Source organism: Triturus cristatus, chromosome 7, assembly GCF_964204655.1.
Source record: "Triturus cristatus chromosome 7, aTriCri1.1, whole genome shotgun sequence".
In the NCBI taxonomy this organism is placed as follows: domain Eukaryota; kingdom Metazoa; phylum Chordata; class Amphibia; order Caudata; family Salamandridae; genus Triturus; species Triturus cristatus.
Genome location: NC_140590.1, coordinates 537068874 through 537088088, shown reverse-complemented (window position 1 = coordinate 537088088; position 19215 = coordinate 537068874). Strand labels below are relative to the sequence as shown.

At 44.6% G+C, this 19215-nt stretch overlaps 1 protein-coding gene across 4 annotated transcripts in view; it reads right to left on the bottom strand.

Moving 5' to 3' along the window:
* The window catches only part of RNF157 (ring finger protein 157), a 534437-nt gene that overhangs the window by 200298 nt on the left and 314924 nt on the right, over positions 1–19215 (bottom strand). For all 4 annotated transcript variants that reach the window (XM_085616934.1, XM_085616937.1, XM_085616935.1 and 1 more), the window contains exon 14: positions 16821–16932. In XM_085616934.1, coding sequence (XP_085473060.1) covers positions 16821–16932 — 112 coding nt within the window. The remainder of the gene's footprint in view (positions 1–16820; positions 16933–19215) is intronic.

Here is a 19215-nt window from a genome sequence, read left to right as displayed (position 1 = left end):
CCAGAGGTTAACAAGTGCCATCTGAGGGGCTAAACATGGCTTAGACCAAGCAGCAATGAGAGTGTCTGTAAGAGCTTTGTTAAATGATAACAGTAGCTCAGATGATGTACTGCTGGTTGAAGAATTTCAGTCAATAAATTGGGTTTTGTTCCCAGAGAAGGCAATTACAAATGTAGCACCTGTTACTGGCAATGTATCCAGCACACTGGCATTTTGTAAGTCTAAGCACAGCACTTCATCAGTGTCAGGAGCAGAATCAGAGGCATGAATCTGTTGGGGCCCGCTAGCACAATTCCTAATGGAGGGCTCTGCAGCTCCCTGGAGACTGAAGACACAGTTAGAGAGAGTAGGTAGCATCTGGAAAATTTGCAGCTTGGCCTCCTTTATGGCTACTATTTGCTATGGGGTCAATGTTGGTGAGAAAATGTTAGACATGCTGAGACCAAATACAGGACTGGCCCAGAGTCAGAAGACACAGGTCTTTTCAAGTGACAACATTGCGAGTTCTCTCCAACCTTTGAGTGTCAGAATGGGGTCAGGTCCTGCTTGGTTGTCTTGCACATATGATTTGTTTTCGTCTTACCGGATGCTACGAGCAGGAACGGTACTTTGCATGGAACTACCCTCGTGACGCTGATCGAGAATGTCCCTGTGACCTTTGTTTTGAATCCAACCTCGTCTTGTGCTCAGCGACGTAGAGTTTCGCCTCCCCTTTCCTTGGGTGCACTTATTGCACAACTTTGAGTAACGACTGGAGCCAAAGCACCACAGGCACATGTTGGACTGATCTGTGACTGACATCTAGTTCCTGAAGGCCCTGGACACCTTGAATCCTGTTGTTTCCTGGTACTGTCGGGATACTTTTAGAGTTGGTGGGAAACTGACAAAGTTGGGACTGGAGTTCTGAAACTGCATCAAAATGACTCAGATAGAAAGGAACTGAAATCAGCTATTGTATGTGGCTCTGCTCTATAATGTTTTATGCTGGTATGAAGTCACAGTAGATCCATACAGTTCCACCTACCGGCACATGTGAGCGTTGCTGGGGGAATACAACGCTGGCTACTGTCAGGTGCCTGGGACAATTCTGAAAGTAAGGAATCTGCAGTTAGAAGTATCCATCAAAAAGGTAAGAATTAAAGGGGTTGACATTTTCCAACTGATTCCAGACACCTCATTAGGAAGGCAAAAGGACTCTGAATTTTACGGCTCAATCTCCATGTGTGCAGTCAAGTGAGGAGGACCATACCATTCTGCAGTGTGAGAAGGTCTGCTTTGCATAGGAGAGGAAGGGGCAGGGAGAGTGGTGAGTGATAACAGATTGTTCCAGATTGTCCACACCCAAGTCCAGGGCTATCAGAATCTGCTGTGCTTGATCCTCGCACACCTTTACAGCACCTTCGACAGAAGTGGGATAAATGACAAACCATAGAGCAGGCCCTGACACCAATAGGACTTAAGCATCCCCCAAACAACTATTCAGAGGGAAGTGCATAAGACAAAGCTGAGGACACTTTCTGTTCTAAGGTGTGGCAAAGAGCTATACAAATGGAAATCCAATGTGGAGAAGTTTACATCAGTCAATCTGGGCTGCCGCTCCCACTCATTGCTCTCAAGTGAAAGAGGACTGAGAGCATCAACCATCAAATCGAGGTAGCCTGGTAGGTGAGCGGCTACTGGAAAGATTCCCTATCGCTGCATCCACTTTCACAGGTGAGTCCCCTCTCAATATAGGGCCTACAATCTCACATAACCATGTCTGTTGATATAATAGACAATGGCGGATTGCCCACAAAACAAGCATTGGTATAGCCAATAGGTCTCGCTTTTGGGACCTTATAAGTATTTAGTTATGCAGCACAATATCCTTGGTGCAATAACATCAACTGTTGCATGGCTAAAAACTTATAAGGTCCCAAAGGCGAGACCTATTGGCTATGCCAATGCTTGTTTTTAAGAGGCCTGGCATGCAGTTTTAAATGTAGGCTGGTAAGAAAGGTGTCAACCCGAGGGGCAAGGTCTAGAGAGAAATAAGATAGGAAGAGAGGTGAGTTAAAATGAGATAGCACAAATAGAAAGGTGAAGCACAGAATGACAGGTCGGGAAAACAAAGTAGCGAGGCAGAGAGGCAGGTAGAGCCGGTGGGATGAAAAATAGAAAGATATGAAAATTAGAGAGAAAAGAGGTGCAGATGAGGTAGAGAGGTGAGGCTAATACAGAGGAAGGGAGAAGTAGAGAATGGTGAAATAGGGAGAGAGAGACAGAGGTAAGACAGATGTATTAAATGAGCGAGAAATGGAAGCAGAGAGAATGAACTGAAACAGTGAAGGAGATAGAAATAGATGAAAGCAAGGGAGTGATAGATGGAGTGGAAGAGGTAGAGAGCATTGTAGCGAGAAAGAAATAAAATAATGGGAAAGGTGAGAGAAAGAGGACATCGATAAAAAGAGAGACATAGAAGACCAATAGGTGAGATAAAATGAGAGGCTAGCAAAACAAAAGTGAAAACCAAGGAGAAACCCCACCCCACAGTAACTCTCTGTGCGCATGGATTTCCACAGAATCCCTTCAGTTTCCAGGAGTTACATAAGATGTTTGCATATGCGGGCAAAGAAGTGGGAGGAAACAGGGCTGGATATGATGAACCACAAACGGGCAGCGGTACGCAGGCAGGGAGGTGTCAGAATCAGAAATAAAACAATATGCAGTGAAAAGGGAAAGAGAAACCGCTTGCGGTTATGAATATATTTAAACAGACCAAGAATGCAGCCTGGCTCGGGCACAGACCTGTTTAGAATAACTTTCACGAATATGTCTAGCGCCCGCAGATACTCACGGTTTACTTGCGCTCGTTTCACGCTAGGAGAAAGGGTGTGTGTGCTGCGACTTCTTTAAAAAGAAGCAACAATGACAGGGCTACAACAGGGGTGAGGTACTGGGCTAGTAACAAAAGGGGGTGGAGAACGGGCGGGTGAAGCAGCAACGCAGGAGGGCATTGGAATGAAAACCACAACAAGAAAGCGAAACCGAGGGGAGGGATTTCGAGGCCAAGCAAAACAACAAAGATAGAGGGGGAAGCAACAGTGCAGTTCGAGAGTGAGAGATGTAGTGCAAACGCGTGCACGCTTGTGGTGTGCTACAAGTTAAAGAAACAAGAAAGCAGGCATAGAGGGCATTAAAGCACTGCGAGCCTCAGGTAAATCCTCAATAACACAGTAAGAGAGCCGTGCGACCGTGAAAGTGACGCATCCGCGCGACCGGAACATTAACAAGCGAGGGGGTCCTTCTTTAAAAAGAAGCAACAATCACAGGGCTACAACAGGGGTGAGGTACTGGGCTAGTAAGCATATTTATAAGGTGCAAAACAATAATAATAAAATAAATATAGAGTGGGAAGCAACAGTGCAGTTCGAGAGGGAGAGACAGTGCAAACGTGTGCACTCTTGTGGAGTGCTACAAGTTAAAGAAACAAGAAAGCAGGCATAGAGGGCATTAAAGCACCACAAGCCTCGGGTAAATCCTCAATAACACAGTGAGAGAGCCGCATGGCTGTGAAAGTGACGCGGCCGCGCGACCGGAACACTAACAAGCATGGGGGCCCTTCTTTAAAAAGAAGCAACATTCACAGGGCTACAACAGGGGTGATGTACTGGGCTAGAAATGGCATATTTATAAGGTACTGCGGAAGGTACTGGCAATACGTGTGCGAGTTTTGGGAGAGCCATTGGTGCACGTGGTGGGCGCGCGCAACGGGAAAAGTGAAAGCTGGCTCGCGAGTGCTGTGCGATGTGTGCGCACCATGACGAGAGAGGAAAGCCAGATGGGGTCTCGGCTCGTCATTGTGCGCGTAACTGCTCGCTCTATGCCACCCCAAAAGCTGTGGTCGGACGTTTGAAAGCCCACTCACTAAATGTCTCGCCAGAGCAGCGCATGCGCTGGCTCAGGCGAGACCTATAAATAAATGTTGATAATCTGAGGTGGAAGGGAGAACCACCTTTATTGTCAGATGATCTGACTGCAGCTTGAAAAGCTTCATGTGCAGGGTTTGCCCTACGCTGGCATATTGTCCGAATGATCACCTCAGTCCACCGAGGAGGCTTGACCATGGTAGAGGAGGGCTAAAATGTCAACTCACCATAAAATTGGAGGGATGCATACACTTGTAAAAATCTGGCATTAACCGTGTGTGAGATCTGCACCTGAACTGCAAACCTCTCTCGATTCTAGAGCCACTGTGATATCAGGCACTGAAGTGGCCTAATCTTCCATCTGCCATGTGACACCAACAGAATGTATGAGGCTGAGCAAAACACAAAGCCTGCTTTCAGCCAGAGTCAAAAATCTTGAAGTATTCTCCTGGACATCTGTGCTTTTCTTTTCAGGAGGAAAGACCTTCATGACTGTTCTGTGAAGAACTGCCCTTATGATAGTGAGTCCCTGCAGCTAAGAAAAATAGGACTTTTGGACATTGATGGCAAAGACAAATTGATGGAGGCAAGTCATTGTCTGTTGAATGTGTTCTCTGACCAGCGCGTGTGAGTCCGTTTTTACTAGTCAGTTGACCAAGTCTGGAAGTGCATGGCCTAATAACCGTAGAAGTGAAGTCAATACAAACTCTAGAACTTTGGTAAAGATACATGGACAAGACGTTAGTTCAACATTAGAACAGTGAGCTGACCATGTTGTGAACCTAAGTTAACATCTGAGGGTGGGTGCCGTGTGGGGGCAATTCAGAGGATGGAAATAGGAGTCCTAAAGTCCAAGGGACTACGGCCAGTCTCCTGCATTCAGGGCCAGTAAGACTTGACTCGGTACAGCATCTTGAACTTGTAATGCTATATGTATGAATTTGGAAGGTGCAGCTCCAGGATGAGCCTCAGACTCCGGTCTTTCTTGGGGGCCAAGAGGCTAAGGGAACAGAATCGCATGGCCCTTTCTGCTAGGGGTATCACTTCTTTGGTAGCTTTGTTCAGCAAGGCAAGGACGTCCATGCTGAAGAGCACATACTGGTAGAATAAGGGACAGGAAGGTAGGACATAGCCCTTGCGTATGACAAAGCAGTTTTTTGTGATCACTTCCCAGTTAGTGGATAATGGGAGAACCCCCTTCCATCAGAAGGTGATGATGTGAGGGTGTTTGGGGGAAGAGAGCGAGGTGTGGAAGGAAAACGCCCGCAGAGGAGGACAGAGACTATAGCTGCTGCTGTTGATGTAATATCCGAGATAACTTCCTACCCCGAAAGGAACAGTATAGGTACTGGGGTGTCTGGAATGCTGAGAAGGTGGTCTCAGCCACAAGAGTCTGTATATTGTTGTTGAAAAAATTGCACTAAGGAGGCTTGGCCCAATGCTCAATCGGTAGTTCTACCATTTTTAAAGTGCTCCAGGGAGGAATTGGCTTTCTCTATTAATGGATACTCCTCATTAAAGGGTATGCCCATGAGTATGGCTTGGACATGAAGATGACAGTGAAATGTACCCATGTATGCAAACGCAGTGTAACAGTTGTGCCCATGGATGGAGCAACAGTGGCCATAGAATCTAGCTTTACTTCAAGATCTGTTTGGATGTAGATAATCTGTAGTGACCAGATCGTTAAATGGCTTTTTCATATGGTCTGGCAAATGTATCACTGTGTGTTTTGCAAGTTACCACACAAGATGAACATATCGGTGCAGGAGGCAAGGGACTTTGGCAGTGCTGAGGGCCAGGCTGCTAAAACTAAATATTTTCAGCTCATAGAATCTAGTTTTATCAACACTATCAGGATGAGTGGTATTGAAAGCCTTCAAGTTGTGCTCTGAGAACGACGTTTGAACAACCAGCCTTTCTAGTGATGGTTGAAAGGACAAAAAAAAAGAGGATCACCGGGACTGCAAGGACTGAAAAGGAATTCTCCTTAACCACCAGGACAGGATATTATAGGGCTACACTGAAAGGAAGCAATGATTTCAGCACTGAGGAGACAGGATGCAAAATCACAGCCAAAATGATCAACTTTGCTGCCAGATGGCAATTCAAAGCCTTTACTGCTTTTAGTGCTACAGTTGCAGGGAAAGAAGAATAAGGGCTGCCCCCCGCTGGTAAAGTAACTAGACGATTTACAGTTTGTATGTTCATATGTAAGCCAATATGTTTATTATTGGCAGAAGGATGTTTTTGGCCTTCAAATCATTATCTTCCTTTGTAAAACATTTTATTCTTTTTGGTTACGCATACAAACAATTAAAACAGAACTCCTCAATGTGTTGCCATTTTCTGGTGCTATCAGTCACATTACATTTTGACAGTTTTTCTATTGGCACTGTGTGCAGTTATGGTGTTTCCCCGCTTTATGACTGTTAGCAAAGGCATCACAACCTCATCTGCTTTTCTTGACAGAGAAAATGTCCAGCGTAGTGTACATTAGCTACTCTTGACAGCGGAAATGTCCAGCCTCTCAGGGCGCCAGCATTCCTCCCCCTACTCTGCATCCTCCAGGATACCCATCCAAGGATCTTGCTCCCATCTTTCCTTGAGGTTAGTCAGAGGTCGGTGGAAATTATTTCGTATAGTTTTATGGATCAATGAGGCTGCATGTTTTAGCAGGGGTGTGGATGAAACCCTATGCTCCAGAGGTTATTAGTCCTCCAGTCCCTGCAGCAACACAGAATATTTTGTCTGCATGTGTCTAACCTGCATTTACTCAAATCTCTGGGACTCTCCCACCTCAAATTGCAACCAAAGGTCTGCAATGAGAGCGTGCCATGTGCTCTCCCGACGTTGCGCAGTTTGAATATATTCATCTATGAAACCCTCTCAGACCCTTGAGATCTTTAAGGATTTTGGAATCCCACAGGGAGATTCCCATGGTGAGTCAAACATGCCAACCCATTTCTCGGGTTGCCGATTTCTATATTTTTATGACTGAAGCCATAGAAGCGGGCAGTGGTTGGAGCGGTCTCCCCCATATAATTCTTGCGGATAACCCAAGGAAGGCAATTGCCCTTCTGTCAGCCATAAAGGAGGGCTCCTGCTGTATGCAGAATGCCCAGTCAATTATTACCAAAAGCTGCGCGGCCCACTAATACATTCTCAGGTCGGGTAGCACGACACCTCGTTCGTATGGACTCCTCGTTAGAATGCGGAGTGTAACTGTAGGTGTCCCACCATCTCAAAGCAGCAACCTTGTCATGGCATTAACGTACCCGAAGAAGCTGTTCGATACCTCATCAGGTGTGTTTTGCAATATATATAGAAACTTAGGGAGGGTACTAATTTTACATATTGAAAGAGGCAACTGTCTTCACTGCTCCGTATTCGCTTTATAGTCATTGAGACCCCGAACTAGGTTGTGCCATATTAACTCATTATGGTCTATTGTGATATAGATCCCTAGATATTTAAATCCCAGTCTAAACCATTGTAGGGGACATGTCCAATCATGTGGAGTTTCCCAGTCAGTCAGTGAGTAGGCTCTGATTTTTGACAATTGATGGTAATGCCTGTACATAATGGAAATGTAAAGAGTAGGTCTAAAACCCTCATGACCAATTGCAAGGAGTCAGCCAAGTACACCAATATGTGGTCAGTGTATTAGGAAATGACATTCTCCCCCTGTGGATCCCAGCGAAAGCCCCTCACTTCGGCATCCTTCCTCACCCATTCTGACAGTTGTTCCACTGTAAGGGCCAACAGTAGGGGAGACAGCAGGCATCCATCTCGCATTCCCCGACCCTGCCACATCTCCCCTGAAAGCATGTCATTCACCTGTACCCTGGCACAGGTGCACAGCAATCAGACCCAAAAACTAAATTCAAGACCAACCCTCATTTTCTGTAGAACTGCCTTCATATAAGACAATTCAAGTGAATCGAATGCCTTTTTAGCATCTAACCATTGCAGCACTGCTGGTTTGTGCATCTCATCTCTTTTAGTCAGTACCCCATACAATCAGCGAAGACTGTGGTGGGCCCGACTGATCCAGGGATCCAAGACAATTTGTTTTTCAAACAAGGGATACAATCTATTGGCCAACACCTTGGCCAGTATTTTGTCCTCCATGTTAAGTAAAGAAATTGACCTGTATGAGGAGCACTGGTTGACCGGAGCCTCTTTCTTATGAAAAAAGACAATATGAGATATACGGATATCCTGTGAACAATATCACTTTTGTTGCACTTTGTGGAGCATATGGCCGAGTGGCTCGTCCAGTTTACAGTCAAGAAATTAAAAAAAAAACTAGGGGAGTAGCCTGTTAGATCCAGGAGTTTCCCCACTCTTCAATTGTTTTATCACTTTCTCAATCTCTAAGAGCTCCATCTCTAGGTGGACTTGTTTGCTCAGTCTTGGGATGCGGATATGTCACACATAGGCAATATCCTGATGCTTGGAGCATCTATTTATGGGTCTATAGAGTTGTTCCTGGTCTACTGTGAACATCTGTGCTGGTTCTGGCACAGACTCCACCGAAGTCCTCTATCTGTCTTCATCCTCCAACCCATCTTTTGCTCTCCTCTCTACACGCAAGCCAGGCCAGGTGTTTGGCCGTTTTATTCTCCACTTCATATAATCCTTTGGCCAGAGGGGCATCCAGTTCTGCAGTATACTCTACCTTGCACTGACTCAACCGCTGTTCCGGGTGCAACATGGGTCTATTGAGTGCTTCTACAACTTACTCTGATGCTCTCACTTTAACTTTCTCAGTGAGACCTTCTGCATCTTCTGCCCTGGCATAGCAGCACTGTGTGGCATCGTTAAGGTGGCAGAACTGTTTTGAGTATTTTGATTGCTTCGGTGTGTTCTTCCAGTGTGTACAACACCTGGCCCAGCCTAGAGTTCATTTTCTTGTAACCTGCCCACATGAAATTAATGTCTAGCTCAACTGTGTCAATTGTATGTTTCAGCGTGGATCTGGTTTCTCATACAAACTGCATTAATTTGCAGAGTGATGGGTCTTGGTCTCCTGCGTTCACCTGAGGCAAGTTTAGGTCTTGGTTGGGATTCTCCTTGGATGCAGTGTTGCAGAAGGCATATTTTTCTAGTCTGTTTGGTACCGCATGTTTATGACCCTCATCACGGACCACTGTGGGTGCTTTGGGTGTCTTTCACTTCCTCGTGTCCAAAGTCCCACAGGGGACCCAGTATTCAGTATCCACATTCTGCCTAGCCCTCTTTACCCCGGTGCGGAGTAAGCTCTGCTCGAGGATCAACCTCTCTACTCAACGGTGTGTAACCTGCCACGCTTAGGCGGGGGTCTTGTTGAAGGGTGCACCCCCCAATCCCCGCAGAGTCCTTCACCGCTGCTTTAGCCACCGCTGGGTCGCCTCTCCTCCAGCCTTGCAGGAGAGTCTCTCTGCATCTGAATCTCTCTTCATTGAAGCCAGGTGAGCCGCCAAACCTCTCCCCCAACCAGCTCAGCCTCTGCTGATTTTCAACTTGCCTCCCTAGTTACTGGTCATAAGGGGGGAGACCTCTCCACTGCTCACAGTTGCATGCGACCCAGCTGACTTGATGGCTCTCTTCTGTGATCAGTGCTGGCACCGCTGCTCGGTCTCTCAGGCGCTCGGTTGTCAGCTGGGGAGGGGGGTGCCCTATGATCAATGAGACATACGGATGCACAGGAGGAGGTGGCTAGCACCAAAGTTCCCTTTCCTTGACAGGACCTCTCCCTAATGCTGCCAGCTTCGCTCAGCGGTGGCCCAAGCCCACCCCCACCCCAATCATTAACCTCTTCTGTAGCCATAGTCTTTTTCAGGCTTTGCTGTAACTTTGAAGTCTGAGTCGGAAATCCACTCCATCCTGGGCACTAAGCAGGCGCTATGTGAAGGGAGCGTCATGACAGATTACCTTAACTTTTTCCCTCACCACACAGACAATTTCCTCTCATGTCAATGGCTTATAGAATGGTGCCATAGTCAGCTATGTGGGAGACCCTTTTGTTAACACTGAAGGGGGAATCAGATCGAAGGGGGAATCAGATCAAATGGGATACCATATCTATGCAGGCTTCAACTTCTTAGATGCTATAGCCTTTGGAGGTGCGTTGTTTGGGTCAGTGCCCTCAGATTCACCACACCCACAGGAACACATGCCGACTTTGAGGCTGCCCAAAGGGTGCAGGAGCCACCCTGAACAGATCCACAATAGCATGCCAGAAGGCCTCGACCTCCGCCCGTTCAGCCAATGGATCTTGAAGCTCTAATGACAAAGAAGAGTTCCGCATCAAGGAACACGCCAAGACTCCCAGGAGCAGGATTGCTTACTGGAGAAGAGGACTTCTCTTTCCAATGGCACTTTTTATGGGAAGATCTTTTAGGAGATTGTTCCCTTACAGATGACTTGCTTGTGGATGAAGTAGATTGCTTAGGCATTTCCTTGCAGGCATTAGCCGGAAACAATTTGACCTCCACCTCCATGATGGCTTGCGGTTGCAGAGAGGCAGAAGAATTGCCGGTAGCGATTTTGTTCTCCAATCAGAGTATCCACATGCAGTTTTCATGTGAATGCAAAAGTGGCTGTCATGATTCGCTCCCTGCGTTCTTGTGTCCACCACCAGGGGGCTGAACTGTGGGACTCCCCAGTGTTCTAATAAGCTTGCAGACCCTCCCCTTCATGTACATACTGCCTTACAGCCATTTGGACTCTACTTGGAAATGGCAATCCATTCCCAATCTATGTCGGGTTTTGTGGAAGCCAGCCTGCTCATGCCGGAAACTCCATTACCTAGAAGTTCCTGCTCACTGCTTCGTCTTCACCCCTGCAGGCCAAGGATGGGTGGAGGAATTCAACTCACCTGTGGCTGGCTGCTGCTAGCCTGCTCACACCTGATGCATGTGATTACTGTGAGCTCTTGTAAGCCCCAGCACCCTTCAGGCCAAGGTTGGTCATTGTAGCTGTGTACCGGTGAAACCAACCCTTGTTTCCAGTGTTTCCTGAGCTTTTGATATCCTTATTTACAGTGTTTCCTGAGCTTTCATTATTCCTTGTCCCTGAGCTGCTGCTGTTTTCCCTGTTCCTGATTTGCACTGCTTGCAGTGCTCTCTTCATTCCTTGTTTCCTAGGCTGTAGCTATTTCCTGTTTCCTTGAACTAGCACTGCCTGCAGTGCTACCTTGACTCCTGAGCTATAGTAATTCCCTGTTCCTGAACTAGCACTGCCTGCAGTGCTACCTTGACTTTTGAGCTTTTGCTCAATTCTTGTTTCTGCTCCAGCACAGTCTTCAGTTCTACTGTGTTTTCTTGACTCCTGATTCAACTCTATTCTAGTATACCCTTGTAGCCTCCCCTTCTGTATATCCTTTTTCCAGTCCCTGCTTTTCTTCCCATTTCCTTGGTTCCAGTTCCTAGTTAACTGTCCTTCTATTCCTGCTGTCTTGCTTTTATTACCTTGTATGTTTGTTACTTGGTTTCTGCCAAGTGTCCCCTGTGATTTCCTTTCTTTCCTGTTAAGCACTCCTCTTGGCTAGCTCTAATTTGCTTGAGCTTAGTTCTACACCCTTGTGTGTTCCTCTTTGATCGCCAGGATCTGTGGGCACAGCTGACTACCTAGGTGGTGTTTCTTGTTCACCGTGAGTATTGTCTTTGAGTTACATTTATAACATCACCATAGGAATCCGCTCCACAGACCCTGCCTTTGCATGCATATCCTATATGTGGGAATTTGCAGTCAGTATCTGTAGCAGCAAAAGTGGGTGAGGAACTTATCGAGCTTCAGTCTTACTGTGTGGAGCTCCCGAGTGCTTTACCCCACATTCCCTTTATTGTTAATGTTGTTGTGTGTGTAAATATATGTCTGCACGTCCATCCTGGGTGTAGTTATTCTGAATGCTAAATTGCCTCTTGAGTGCCCATCCTTTGAGTCTTAGCCATCTTGTTCACTTGTAGAGGCTTCCCCTTGGGATCCCTTTTCTCCTCTAACGTCCTGTGTGATACTGTGCAGCACTGTACTCTTCTTTCTGTATACGTTTTCTACCCAGTTCCCAGTCCTTGCCCAAGTCCCCGACTGTGTTCCCGACATAGTCTTGGACAGTCCCCGACAGGGGCAACTTCTTGTGGTATCTGCAACAAAGCTTGAAAGCTGAAAGTTTTGGAAGAGACATTTGACCTAGACACTGTCTAAATGCTTGCTTTCAAATGTGAGAGAGCTCCACACCTGTGTCTATGAAGTGCAGAAAATGAGGAACAGACTGCAGCTTGACTGTTGGTGCCTACTCTGTTGTTATGCCTGGAGGCGGACTAAGCATTTCACCATGTGGTGATGCCCAAGGGTGATTGGTGGAGAAATGATTTCCCGACCAGCCTGGAAATATAATTCATTCACATAAGATGATAGATAAGAGGTCTCCAATGTAAATAACGTCACATTATCTCCAAAGTTGAAATACTGTTGTCTGTCAGTAGAAGACACAACAGAACACCTTGCAGATCAAATCCTGATCATACCCCTCACTGAATTGAAGTATCTCAGACAGATATTGCTGCAGGGACATCTAACATGCTCAGACTACCCTTTTCTACTACAAAGTTTTTATTACAGTAGCACAGTTCATCAAATCATGTCCTACTTGAACAATGCAAGAGGCCGCCCAACCAATTAATGTCAGTCATTTTCAGGGACAAGTCAGTATTTAATGCTGGTGGAGCGTAACAATATCATTTTACCCCTGCACAGATTAACCTCCTGTAAAGAATCATGCTCCATTTCTTTGTGACATTACTTTGAGGAAATCCTCTGGGTCTAAAAACTCCAATTTAGGATTCCTCATCTCAGTGAATTTGTAGGGAAATAAAGCAGGAAGTACCACTTTGTTGCAACCACTGCAACCAGCCTGTGTGTGTGCAGACACATACAGCCCACTGCATTGTCGCAAGAAGGGGTGTGGAGGATGTGGAAAGAGAAAAGAAAAATCCAATAGCCTGTCCCAGGGGAGCTGTTGAAGACCCTCTAATTCCCACATATATTACTAATCTCCATATTGGTCTCAACAGCCCTATTCCAAACACTGAACGAAAAAAGATGTCTGAGGTGTCAAGAGTGCCACTGATAAATTGAATAACTGCTGGCACACCCCTGAAACCATAATAAACTTTAACATTACATATATGGTGTAGTGTACTGAACACTCATTCTCTCGGGCTTTCCTCTGTAATAATGACGGACAGATGTATATCAATGCTCAACTCCATAATAGTCAGAAGGAAGAAAGGCTGAGTGGCCACAACAGGATTCAAGCTGTGACCATGGGTGTCAAACATAGGTCCATGATGTGGATGCATTAGTTTACTAAGCCGACAGACCTAGTTAAATTTTTACTCTGTATATGGAACCCCTGGTAACCCTATTGGCACGCGTGGAAGTAAACTCCAACCTGTGTGTCAATGACAAACGATACGTAGAAATAATATGAAGCAACTACATCACTTAGCAGAATATCTACCTTGCATTATCCAAGCACAGATGTTCTATCCTTTCTCAACTAAACCGATCAAGACCAAACAAATCTGTCTTATTTGCGTTTGCCAGCAAACAAGACAAAGTCTAAAGATTGTGTGACAAAACTAATCTGGGATACTTCATCCCAAAACTCACCAGCAGCACAAAACCCCTTAACTTTTACATAGACAGCAAATGCAAAGCATGAACTTACATTGGACTCAAGCCAAACTCCCCTGATATCAACACTCACTACTCTGCAGAATAAAGCCATCCCTTCCAGGAAATGAATCCAGAGTAACTGTCCAAGCAAAAGACCTCACCCACTTCCACAGAGGCAACACTTTCCTTGCTGGCATGCTAGCACTCAGCTGGCATCTTTGAAGCACCTACTCAACACAGCAGACACTGAATAAACGACGAAAAGCACTACAGGGCAACCTAAGCAATGTTAACAACAAGAGACTCCTGAAGGAATTATTATGAAATAGTACTTGTAAAGGTAAAGATTAGTCAAAAAAGATAAATCGCACGAATATATCAATAATTATGGATTACATGAGTTATGAATACAGGGCAAATATATAGAGAATTGTGTACTGAAGTGTGGAAAAGGGATAGATTTTAATTATTTTAATCACTCAACCGACATATATATGTATATACATATTTAAATGATATTGACACAACAAAGGGATGAACATAGGGCTACATATCCATAATACACACCATATAAGCATGGCGTACAATCTCAGAGAAAGTACAGTAAGTTATGATACATATGGGCTGATGTGAGTGGGTTGTCGATGATGCAGTCTCAATAAGGTAAACAGCAATGAGACTATCTTCGGGACAATGTGTATATAAAAGGACCCTTAGGAGAACAGAAAATAACCTTATTCAATATGCAGAATTATATGCACAAGAATACGATCCCAAATAAGTGTAGCACTCAGACTGTGCAGCCTAAACATGAAGAAGTGGATCTATTAAAAGCACTCGCTGAAAAGGCCATTCACACACAAGTAACCGTGAAGAATCGCTATTGAACATACACATGCACTTATTTTACGATTATACCTGCTGGGCAGCAATGCAGTGTCATGCCAAATAGTAATGAAACTACTAGAGCGTAACTCTTGACATGCACTGGTGCTCAAACTTTGGGGAACTACCTTATTCGTAAAAGGATAGGTACTTATCGAAGCACTCGGAAAATTATTTAGATAAGCTCTATCAAAAAACTAACAGACCTGAATAATGACTCGAGTGTCAATAGTGGAGGTAGAAATTTATGACCGGATTCAACTCACTTACATCTAAAATGTATTTAAGGACCTCCACGGAAATGGATTAGGAATGCCAAGTAGCCAAAATAATATTTAAATCTGAAAAAGATAATGCTCATTCAATTATAGTGCTTAGTCAAATCTTTTTGAGTGCTATTTGGCATGGCACTGGATTGCTGCCTTTGACATGGCAAACATAATTATATAATTATGAGATTAGTGCATTTGCATGTTCAATAACAAAAAATCTAGTTTGCAGATTTGTATACCTATGTAGAGCCAATTGTGTTTTTTTAACAAAGGTAGCACATTAGGCCATCAAAAAGGCATTAATGAGACATCAGACTCTGAACAAGTCAAAGTTGCCTTTATGAAAATAAAATAAAAATTGAGAAAGAAAGTGAGTAAAGGCAGCAAAGCTTCACAGGGAGAAAAAGCTGTCCTATGCTTTTAAATTCAGTAGCTGACTTCTTCCCAGATCCCCCGAGGAAGTTGACTCGCGATACATTCTGAAGCTCACAAAGTAAATAGGACAAGTCAAGAGAATCCAGTCTCCAAGATTACTGAAAAGGCATGTCGACTGTTCCTGAATAAATGACATTTCACGGGATGGAGAACAAATCATTAAGCAATGTTGACTTCTCTACCATGGATGGTCATCACTATTCATGACCACAACCACATCAGCAACCATATAATGCAACAACTAAGTGAGAACCAGCAAGCTAAGTGAATCGGATCAAAGTGGCCAATTACCCAAATAGTTCACACTTGAGTAAACAGATCGTCAAGTGTGGCCCAAGGAGGGTCTGTTCTTTGGTCACACTGTATTAACTAATATTCAGGTGGCTGCTCTGTAATCAAGAGGGTTCTCGAAAGGGCTGCGATAGACACTTTTTACCATGTATGGACCAGACCTGGGATTTCCTGACAGAGACTGGGTTGCCTTGCATTGGAATGTTATTACACAAGATGCGACCCAGTCTGCTATGTTTTGCTTGAATGTTGACAGAGTATGAATGCTGGACCATAGCTGATGAGCAAATAGATAAACTTTCTACTCTTCTTTGCATATGTAACAGTTAATAGCCAATTTCTTATTCGGGATGTAATGGGTCCTTTCTGTACATAAAGAAGAGTTTGGCATGAAGGTACAAAGTGATGTGTTCTCATTTACTTGGGAATATGATACTGCTTTCAAATCAGTACTTATGAGCAGAAACGATAGCAGCTAGAATGCAACTTTCCAAAACTGATGTTGTGCACTGTGCTAAACAGAGCCAGTCAACTTTGACACAATAATATCCAACTTCGATGGATGGAAGTTGGCGAATGTCTTTCTGTAAATAATTTTTGAAATGCAAATTGATCTATTCAAAATGCGTTCAAAATGCGTTCAGGGACCCTGCAGTGAGACAGAGATATAAAGGTTATGATCATAGAATGTCCCATGATGGAAAGACGGTTTACAGGGCAAATGCTGCCATGCAATATATTATCTAGGGAGATAAAGGGGTTGGTGGGGCTGCGGGTGGCAAGGGCACAGCATTTATCTGCCTCAAGCTGCAGCCATGTGTTCTACTTTGAACTAGAGAGTGGACATGCTGTTACATAAAACGACTCTTGAAAGGGGCACTGCAGAGTCACCCATAGGGTAAAGTAGGTGCTGTGGTACAGAGAACAGGTTATACTATTTACTATTAATGAAAAATACATACATTATGGACAAAGAGAAACAAATGGAAAGATCCAACCATCTGGAGAACATGAGGTTACGCTATGCAATGCCATTCACATATTCGAAATAAGTAGGATAGGAGAACGAGAAACCGAAATGTCACCCTGACTAGGTTAGCTAAATAAGCTGCACAGTTGACTCTGTATTGGCGCAATTACTATAAACATGCAAGCACGTGCAGTTTAGATTGAAGGTTATTGAAAGTAATTCAAAAACACTGATCAAGTTCTCCCTGGAGCCACTGAGTCATCCAAGGTTGATTGAAAGAAGTGCAGCCAGCAGAAAATAAAAGGTGGAAAATCAGTTGTGTTAATCCCTGGTTCCCACACATACACGTGAAACTACCATACTAATGGTAACTAGAACAAAAGCTTCCTTTACCTTCTGGAGAAGTGATGGTGGAGGATAGAGGGGTACCGGTGCACGATGAGTGGCCAATAGCTCCCGATGAGGACATAGTTAGGTTCTCACTCTCTGGTGTAATGCCACACTCCTGAGGGAACACACAATGAGACTGAGATAAAGGCAGAGAATTACAGACCCTGTTAAAAAGTGAAGGGTTAGGATTGAAGTACAGGTCAAAGGTGCCATACTCATGCTGCACACGCCTATCATCTAGTGTTGGGCTTAGAATAGTAAAAGTTGTTAACTTAAAGGTGTAAGTTTCATTTTCGAGAATGATTTGTGAGCCTGTAGTTGACACAGGCAATACACCAGCATGCAAACTCACCTTAGAATATTTTTCCCCCATCTGAATACATGCGGCTGCTTTTCTGCGTGAATTATGTAATACTGATTGAAGGTAAGGAAGTACAAATTTGACTGCCTTCAATCCATAGAGGAGGCGGGGGTGCATGTGAATCTACAACATGGCACTGGCAAACAGTTGGTTACTATTATACTTTCCGTTTGTAGCATGTGCTGCTGTATATCATATGCTATGCGCAGACGTAAAAGCTGTATCCACTTCCTTTGAGGATGAGGTGACCGAAAAGAAGAAACAGTAGTAGTAGTAGTTTTTGTTTATCACACTGTTTAGTCCACTTAGGCTACCTTTATTGCTTCAATATCCACAATAATGCTTTGTAAATCTGCGTGTTTGTGGCTTGGAGCACCTTTTAAAATGTCCCTGAATGGATTAGTGGCAAAAAAGGCTATGGTAGTCCCATTTTGGGATAAGAATGCACTTGTACAATTACTGTAGGTTAAATGTGGGCTCATAGACATCAGATTTTAATGCATGTGGCTATCCATCTAGCTATGCAACCCTTAGAAAGGGTTTGTCCAAAGTGTGCAAGAGTAAAGGAAACAAACAGCTGTTTCGTTTTACACAGAGGCTTGGATCAGTCAATGTAGTACACGAGTGCTCATTTGACATCTAGTGAATGCGGAGTCCTTCCTGCTATGCACTTTGGATTTGGGAAGAATATTGGTAACTTAGTGATTTGATTAAGATGGAAAGATGATACAAATATCGTCCGAAAGCATGGATATGTATGAAAGACTATTCTGTATTTGTGGACTCGAATGACAGGCTCTTCTATTGTTAGCGATTGCAGTTTACTTACTCTGCTCCAGATGCGATACCACCAGACATTCTTCTATGTTAGAACCCGTAGAGAACAGAGTGCAACTCTCAAATGGCAGACCACTAGCTTGGCTGAAACAGGATTGAGATCCCATGTGGATAATCCGGGGACAGGCCAAGCTCCCTAATTTCCTGGACTGGTCCTCTGACTGGTCAAGGCCCTTTCGGACCCGGTTCCGCCCTCCTGCTGCTGACCTCCGCACTCTCTCTCTCTATGCTCTTGCTCGCCCCCTCTCACTCATTGTGAGAAGTTGGCCTGGCATATGCTGGTCACTAGTTATAGTGGCCACCTTCACCAGTCCAATTCGACTCTTATGGTAGATAGGTTTAAGACAACCTTTTAAAGAAAGCTATCCTAGTGGTAGCTGTGGAGTGCAGCCTTCAGGCTAAGTCTCAGAGGAATGTAAAGCAGCTTGTTTTACCTTATAATCTCTTAAACTACCCAATCAAAGGAAACCACACAGGTATATATATCAAATATATATGTATTTATTTCTAGACACACTCTACTAATCTCTTTATGAGATTAGAAGCCGGATACACATTCAAATGTCAACGTTTCACAATAAATTAAGCACAAATATGGCTGGAGCCCTAGGGGCGTACCAGACCATATACTAAAAAAATGGTATAAGAATGTTGACTTGCAAAATGACAAGGCCTAGGGCCTGGGGAATCGCTGGGGCTTCACTACTGCAGTGTTAGCAGGTAAGTAACAGGCCCACGGGAGACACGTGCAGTGTGTGAACACAGCCGCGGGTTCCCTATTGATTAAAATGGTGCAAGTCGCGGTTTGATTTTTAAAGTTCTAGGGTACTTCGAGGAAGTCTAAAAGCAAGCCACTTACAAGGTAAGTACTTCGAGGGCCAACACACACTAGGGCACCGAAGTGCACGAGTTACCTCAGCCAGGGAAGCCAGTGCATAGGTGTCTTTTGGTGTCGGGTTGCGTCACTGTTTTCTATGGAGACCAAAGAAGACTTGCTGCTTGCGTCGACTGAAGAAGTGCCCGTGGAATCCAAGGGTGGATTCAATATGCAGAAGACCTGAAAATTGAAGGGACAGTGTTCAAAGTCACTTGCCAGTGACCGGTGGCCAGGAAGTTGGATGACCACAGATGTCGGGCGATTTGAAGTCATCAATGGTGTTTTGACTCTTCGCTCACGAGGTCCAAGAGGGATCGACGATG